Source organism: Pteropus medius, unplaced genomic scaffold (genome assembly GCF_902729225.1).
Source record: "Pteropus medius unplaced genomic scaffold, Ma_sr-lr_union100, whole genome shotgun sequence".
Lineage (NCBI taxonomy): Eukaryota > Metazoa > Chordata > Mammalia > Chiroptera > Pteropodidae > Pteropus > Pteropus medius.
This window is the reverse complement of record NW_024355990.1, coordinates 5,004,057-5,011,798: the sequence shown is the minus strand read 5'-3', so window position 1 is coordinate 5,011,798 and position 7,742 is coordinate 5,004,057. Positions and strand designations below refer to the sequence as shown.

Here is a 7,742-nt window from a genome sequence, read left to right as displayed (position 1 = left end):
TCTCAGTTTTACAGTTCATGTTTTAACAGCCCTGTAAAAGGGCTCTGCTTAGCCTGTCTGTGGCTGTCTGAGCCTCTGCCTACCTCCTCAGCCTCCCCTATCTCCTGAGAAACTATCATCATGCTCTGGAAAACTGCTGTTTCCCCCACAAAGGGGGTGGGGGTGGTCCACTTTTTAAAACATTTCTTTCTCCACCTGCCTGCCTCTCCTCTCATCTGGTATTTGTCCTGTAGAGCTTTCACACACGTGCTCAGCGGGGATTTGCTTATCGGCAGCTGCCTGGTGAATAAGCCCAAAGTTACCAAAATTCAGCTCTAGCAGAGCTCAACTTTCAAAAACACATTCCCAAAGAATTCATCTCATCAATATGTGGATGAAAAAAAGGGGGTCGTATGGAAAGTAACCTCACAGATCATGAATTCCTAACTGGGCAGGTCATGGTGGGTGGCCTATGACTTCTTTAGTGAAAGGTTTTAAGCCAGCCCTGTCCATTGTTCTTATGCCTCTAAGTTAACACACCTTTGAAATACCAGCAGTAATACCCTTGGAATGGGGTATTAACCTGCAAGAGAGCATATAATCTTGTTAATCCAATAATCCAATCCCACTTTGCTTTCTCCAATCTTCCTTAAATCCCCTCCTTAATTTCAAATGCATAAAAGCAGCTGCAAAACTTAATCAGAGGGGCATTTTAGATCTTGCTCCCCAGCACATGTCATCGGTTTGGCTCAAATAAACGCTTACAAAAGTTCTCTGAAGGTTTCGATGATTCCTACTTTGACAAATATTTGAGTACTTCTGTGTACCAGGTTCTGGGTACTGGGGATCCTGCAGTGAGCCAGTGCCCCTCCTGGAGCTTATTATATTACATCCTGGGTGGGAGACAGGCACTAAACTAGAAAAATAAGATTGAATTTTGTGAACGAAAAATAATAATGAAGTAGAGCAGGGTAGAGGGGATGGAGATGAACCAGGCCAGACGGGGCAGGCCTCACTGATGGTGTTAGAATGGCAGGGAGAGCAGAGTCTGAAAAGGAGAGAAATGGGGTTTCTGGGGGGCACGGAATCCAGGGGTTCTTTCACCAGGAGGCCCCCTAGAGATATCGCTGTCTGGCCAACGTCTTCCCCACCGCTGCAGCGGACCTCAGAGAACAAACTAGCCCTCCCGCAGGTGGCCACTGAATTGCCTCTTAACCGGCGCCGCCGCCTAACCCCCGCCGACGTTAAAAGTCGCACGGAACCAAAGTCCAGAGGGAAACGCAGCCTCACGGACCGCAATAGGAAACGCCCCCCGGAAGCGACCTCGAAACTCAAATATGGCGGCCGCCCGGTGCCTTCGCTGGGGCCTAAGCCCAGCCAGAATCTGGCTGCGCCCGCCGCCCGCGCACCACCCTCTCCGGGATCTGCACAAGCAGGTAGACGGGACCGAGTTTCAGAGCATCTACAGTCTGGACAAGCTCTACCCGGAGTCGCGGGGCTTGGACACCGCCTGGAGGGTCCCGGTGAGCCGGGAGGGCCAGTTGGAAGGGGCGTTCCCACGCCTCAGCTGGGTGACGTCAGAAAGCCAGGACCCCATTGGCCAGGCGCGCTGCTAATCAAAGGGGCCGCCGCGGGAAGAAGCTTATTGTCCGAGCAACCGGGGTCTGGGGCCACGGGGAGAGTCTCCGCTCCCACGGTGGCCTAAGGGGTACCGGCTCCGGGAGAGCACGCTGGGTATGCTTCCTACAGTGCCACCAGCTTTTCCGCATTTGTTCCCCGGCCCTCAGGCCCAGATTCTTGTCCCAGCGGAAAACGTGGGCATTCCGGTTCTGTAGAATGGACAGTAAAGGCAGGAGGCTGCCACGTCGTTTACTCCCTTCTCGAATCTTTTGGAAGGTTACACTATCCTTAGCCTCTAGTAACCCCAGCACGCCTGAAGAAACAGGGCTTCTCGTTCGTTTCCTCAGGATGCGTTTAAAGAGAGCCCGCTGTCCGCAGGCTCTGCATCAGGTCGCTGAGCGGAAGAGATAGGACCCAGCCGATTCTGTTGTGTCCACCTGCAGGACTGGCAGAGAACGTTCACTGATTCATTAACTCATTCAACAAACTTCTATTGAAAGCATGCCTTGTGTATGAACAAAACACAAAACTCCGAATGCTTGCGGAGGCTGACTTCTAATGGGGAGAGACAGGCAATAAGTAAAATGGGTAGTACAGAGTTTGTGAGACGGTGATCAATACTTTGGAGAAAATAAATCCCGGAAGGAAGAAAGAGTGCTAAGGTAGGGAGCAGGATTGCAGTTTTAAACAGGATGGCCTAGGAAGCCCTCTGAGGTGACATTCGAGTAAAGACCTGGAAGAAGCAAGGCACAGAGCCATGAAATAGTGGGAAGATGAGCATATCTGCAGAGGGAAACAGCAGGTACAGTGACCTCAAAGCAATTGCTTGCTCCACTTAACCAGGGAACAGCAAGCAGGCCAGTGTGGCTGAGCAGAGGAGTCGAGAGATGAAGCTAAAGAGGAGAGCAGTGTGCGGAGGCCTGTTTATAGGGCTTACAGGCTTTTAGCTTTACTCTGAATGCGATGGGGACCTACTGGAGGATATGAGACAGAGGAGTGGAATGATCCAACTTGGTTTCATAGGGATCACTTTAATAGAGCCTTATAAAGAACAGACTAGAATGGCAAGAACAGGAAGACCAGTTAGGAGACTGAGTAATACAGGGAAGAGATAAGCAGGGTGAAAGCAGTAGGAATCATGAGAATTGGTCAGGTTCTAGATATAGTCTGAAGGAAAAGCCTCTAGGGTTTGCTAATAGATTTTCTTTGAGAAAGGAGAATGAGAGAGGAATTGACGTCTGGGGCCTTGAGCAGTGGAAGGATGGAGTGGAAGGATTGAGTGAGATTGGAAAGCAACAATAACATTCACTTGTTTGTTCTTTCATTCGGCAAAAAATGTATTGTGTACTTACTGTGTCAGACACTGTTTCAGGCATTGCAGATCCAACTTCTGTTCTAGCAGAAGGAGCAGATAGTAAACAAAGTAAGAAAGCAGGTCCAGTAGTGAGAAGTCATGAGATCAGGATGCTGTCATAGTGCTGAGGTGCTGCTTCAGATTGTTAGTCAGGGAAGTCCTCCGGGAGGAGGTTTGAGGTTTGCGGCATCCATCAGGCATCTGAGAGGAGACATCGAAGAGCAAGCAGTTGGCTATATGGGTCTGAAATCGAAGAAAGAGGTTTGAGTTTGAGCCAGAAAGTTGAGAGTCACCAACATGGATGATATTTTCATCAATATAGATGGAGGAAATGTTCTAGGGAAAGAGTATGATAGAGAAGAGAGGATTCCAGGGCCATGTCCGTGTTCGAATGTTGCAGAGTAAGTAAAGGAGAGCGAGAAGGTCCTAGGGAGGTAAGAAGAAAGATGAGAGGATAGCTCAGAAGGAAGGAGAGTAATGTGCTTCAGGGAGGGCGTGGTCCATGGTCTTCAGTGCTGGGGAGAGGTGGAGTAAGTAAGATGAGGGTTCCACCCCCAGGTCATTCTAAGATGAAAAGGAATGAAGGGGGATGTGGCACAGGTGAGGGTACTTTGAGCTTGGATGGCCAGAAGAGCCTCAGAGGACCAGTGTTTGCCCTGGGCCTGTGGACACGAGGATCTAAGGCTGAAAGCCATTTTTGGAGGAGCAGCATGGGAGAGACGTGGAGGTGAGGATCTTGGAGTGAGTAGTTCAGGTTGACACAAACCGTCAAGGCAGATGTGTTAGTCGCTGCTCAAAGCAGACAGCTTCCCGGGTGAGCGGAAGGAACAAGGTGGCCCAACAAGTTTGTTGCTCCATATTGGCAGAGGATGTTCCTTTTGGAGTCTCCCTGATGCCTGTGTACTCCGGTGCCTTCCCTCCATCCCAGGAGCCAGGCCTCTGATGTGCCCGACACTAGCTAAAACGGGGGCAGAGAAGGCTCGAGAGGTCGCCTCCGTTTTCCTGGAAGAGTGTTTCTCAGGTGGCACCTCTGGAGTCAGCAAGCTCTCTCTGTCATCTGATGTGATTTTGCTGGGGATCTGAAAATAGTTGTGTGACCTTTGCTTCGTGGCTTTACATCATTTCTTTGGTTGCCCTGGACCAGTTAGGAGTCACCCAGCAGGTAATATCTGGTTGACACTGTGTACATTACATTACAGGACGATGCAAAGCAAGCCAGCAGTGACATTCCTCTAGGTAAGTAATTTTGTTTTACAAAAAAATCAGCCATTTCCCCCACTCCTCACACATTCCTTCCAGGTCTCTTCAGCCTAATGAAAGTAATGAAACTGCCCTTGGGTGTGCAAAAGTGGAATCTTTTCAGCATCGTTTAGAATAGCAAAAAAATGATGCTGCAGCCACTCTGGAGTGCTCTGCAGTGCACAGTACACATGGAAAGCTCTTGCTGGTCTTGTGACCCAGAATAATCTTTACAATAGATGGATTAATCATCTTTGGAAGAAAGTACGGTGCAGGAGAATATGCGTAGTAAGCTACCATTTGTGCCTTACGTGTACATCTGAAATATGTATACTTCTGTCTATGTACAGTAGATCTGAAAGGATGTGCAAGGAATTGGATATGACGACTGCCTTGGAGAGCAGAGAGGAAGGGGCAAACTGGTGGGGACCTCTCCCTGTGAACCGTTTGCATAATTTTAGGATTGTGCACCCAGTAAGCATACGGCGAGGCCTGACAGGCACGGCCTGGGAAGAAACAACCAGCCTTTTGCAGATTCCGAGTTTGCGACGTACACACATAGGGAAAGGAAGAGAGTACCAAGGTGCTGGCTCCCTGTGGCCCTTGCTCAAGGTGACACTGAAACAGAGGCCAGGCGATGGCAACACAAGAGGGAGGACACCCTGTGGCCCGCGGCCGATTTGAGAGCCTGCAGCCAAGCCCTGAGGCGTGCATGTGCCTGGAGGAGACAGAAAGCCTGTCTCATCAGAACGGGAGGCTAAGAAACTGTCCACTGGCAGCCTCCAGGGGAGACAGGGAGGCAAGTGGGAGATGCGCAGCTCCTCACCTGTCTCGCATACTCCTGCGCTCTGGGAGGGTCACAGGTGCTTCTTCCAAGACAGACTCGGCTGCAGCGCAAGCCAGGCCCAGGTGGCCTATATGGACACAGGCTAGGCTGCTGACACCGTGGTGGCACCGGCCCCTATAGCACTGTGTGCATCCGTTACCTGTTCAGAAAAAAACAAGTTAATTTGTCAAAAGAAGGAAAGCCTCTGAGGAGCAGTCCCGACATGGGTCACCACTGCCCGCGGAGGCCTGCTCTTTGCCACCCAGACCACATGCAGCCTTAGCCACATGACGGTTTCCCACTTCCCCGCCTGCCTCAGGCACGCTGAGGCTGCTCTTCACAGATTATGTGAAAATAGAAGGAAGAAACCTCATTTTACAGATTCCAGGCGGACACACAGAACTGAGACCCAGAGCAGCAGTGGGACATGGCTAAGATCACAGTGGCTGTGCCAGTGTTAGAAGCAAGGCCTCCCAGCTCCAAATCAAGTGCTCATTTATCCTGTGGATGTTCTTGAACACTGACCGAGCACTAGGCATTGGGGGCCGGTGTTTTAGACCCAGACCTGCCTTGTTAGACCTTATAATCTGTCGGGATCCACAGCCACCGTGTTTTGAAATATAACATTAAACTAAGTGTCTCCCTTCAGTTGAGCTTTTTGCTTTAAAACAAACAGCAAAAAGCTCGGGCAGCTGGATCTGGTGGAATGTACCGGACCAGAAGCAGACAACCCAGGTCATAATTTTACATCCTCTACTGTCTGTGTCACCTTGGGAAAGTCACTTACTCTTGATTTTAGTTTTGACATCTGTCAATAATCTCTTACTCCACTAATCTGAATGTGATGTTTATTTATATAAAAGCCATCGAAAGAGAGAGATGTGTAATAGGGACAATTATGTTGATAGTAAATTAACTTTGCACATTCTGCCACGGGATAATCACTTATTTTTGTTGTTTGTCCCGTTTTCTAGATCGCTTGACAATATCTTACTGTCGGAGCAGTGGTCCCGGAGGCCAGAACGTTAACAAAGGTACAGGGCGCCTTGTCCTTTTCTTTCACTTTAAAACTCAGTTGGAAGATGGACTGGAGGATTCCGTGCTCACAGTCATGTGGAATAAAGGAATTTTATTTAAGCAGAAGCTTAAATACCACCAGTTATAACAATCCTCTGTATTCTTTTGAATGTGGTCTCATTCTCAGACTCAGCTGTGGGTTGCTAGGACTGGGTTGGGCTTGTGGGTTTAACAAAGGGAAATCACAGCGTGAGTTGGCAGCCAGCTCCAGGAACAGGTTTCCTTGATGCTTGTGGAACCCATCCCCCCATTCTTTCCAGAATCCAATAAACGGTAAGAGAAACGCTGGGCGTTTAGCTTCTGGAAGTGTATTTTTGTCCAGAAAGGACTCACGATCTTTGCAGGTGCCTTCCATGGCCACCTGTGTAACCCCAGGCTGATGCAGGATGACATGCACCTGGTCGGGTGTCTCCCCTCCCTTTGTTTCAAGACGGTCACCGAGGTGCTGAGCTTACCCACTCTCGGTGACCCGTGCTCCCTTGTCCCTTTCTTCACAGTGAATTCCAAGGCCGAGGTCAGGTTCCACCTGGCAAGTGCTGACTGGATCGCAGAGCCCGTGCGGCAGAAGATGGCCGTGACGGTAACTGCGGCCCCTCTTCCCATAATCCCTCAGTCGCTTTTAGCCTTTGCTCCGTAGAACTCTGGTTTTGCCTTTATTCCCTGCAGCATAAAAATAAGATCAACAGGTCAGGAGAGCTGATACTCACCTCTGAATGCAGCCGCTATCAGTTCCGAAATCTGGCAGATTGTCTACAGAAAATTCGAGATATGATCGCAGAGGCCAGCCAGCCAGCCAGGGAGCCATCCAAAGAAGATGCTGTACTACACAGAATCAGGTACCAGAAGACACCCCAAGCGCCCCCGTACTGAATTCTATGGACAAGGGGCTGCACAGGGAAGACAGGGGGCAGGGCCAACCCTGGCCTCCCAGCAGACAGGTGGGGAGCTTGGGAAGCAGCGAAGACCCACCTGAGTGGAGCTCTGAGCTGGCGCCTGCTCACTTGGCTGCTGTGCTGTTCGCGGAGCCGCCAGCTCCGCTCACTGCTTTGAAAAGCCCCTGCTGGGCTTCTGGGCCTAACCGAGCTCTTTTCTGTTTTCAGGATAGAAAACATGAATCGGGAAAGACTGAGAAAAAAGAGAATAAATTCTGCCATAAAGACAAGCAGGAGGGTAGACGTGGACTGAAGTTATCCCCCGGAGCTGGCAGAGACCCTCCTCAGGGCGCTGGGCGCTGCTGGGGGAGCTTTACCGCCTCAGGAAACTGAAAACCCTATGTGTGCTTGTTCATGGTTGTCTCTAACTGCAGAGCCATCCAGAGAGCGAGGGCTGCAGGCACTGGTTACAAAGGTCTTTATACATGTCTCAAAGCTTAGCTATCCTTTTAATGTATTAGCTCCAATAAAATTCTACACGCAGTAGGCATCCCTTCTTCAGAATGCTTCAGAACAGAATTCCTTCCTTTTCTCTCAGGTTTGAAATCTGCATAACAATTGCTGGTGGACACTGACTACTTGTCACAGCGGTGGGGGGTGGGGGGGACAGGAACTGAGCCTGGTGTCTGCCCTCAAGGAGCGCAGTCAGGTAGAAAGGCTGAGACAGGTGAGGGGGCAGTTGAGCTGGGCCTCGCAAAGGTATCGAATTGTAATC

General features: G+C 50.1%; 1 protein-coding gene across 2 annotated transcripts; it reads left to right on the top strand.

The window, feature by feature from the left end:
* Window positions 1-1,281: 1,281 nt before the first annotated feature.
* Window positions 1,282-7,528, top strand: MRPL58 (mitochondrial ribosomal protein L58). 2 transcript variants are annotated; one of them, XM_039859612.1, is made up of 6 exons: window positions 1,282-1,502; window positions 4,153-4,189; window positions 5,993-6,052; window positions 6,593-6,675; window positions 6,762-6,931; window positions 7,196-7,528. In XM_039859612.1, exons 1-6 carry the CDS (start codon window positions 1,317-1,319, stop codon window positions 7,278-7,280), a joined length of 621 nt encoding a protein of 206 aa, XP_039715546.1. In that variant the 5' UTR covers window positions 1,282-1,316; the 3' UTR covers window positions 7,281-7,528. The 2 variants fall into 2 exon arrangements, with proteins under 2 accessions (XP_039715546.1, XP_039715547.1); XM_039859613.1 differs by having other exon boundaries at window positions 1,283-1,415.
* The last annotated feature ends 214 nt before the right edge of the window (window positions 7,529-7,742 follow it).

Bases quoted from the DNA above. Each gene is read 5' to 3' on its own strand.
- MRPL58 (XM_039859612.1), top strand. From the start codon at position 1,317: ATGGCGGCCGCCCGGTGCCTTCGCTGGGGCCTAAGCCCAGCCAGAATC. The intron at 4,190-5,992 runs GTAAGTAATTTT...CCCGTTTTCTAG, and splicing joins CAGCAGTGACATTCCTCTAG to ATCGCTTGACAATATCTTAC. The intron at 6,053-6,592 runs GTACAGGGCGCC...CTTTCTTCACAG, and splicing joins AGGCCAGAACGTTAACAAAG to TGAATTCCAAGGCCGAGGTC.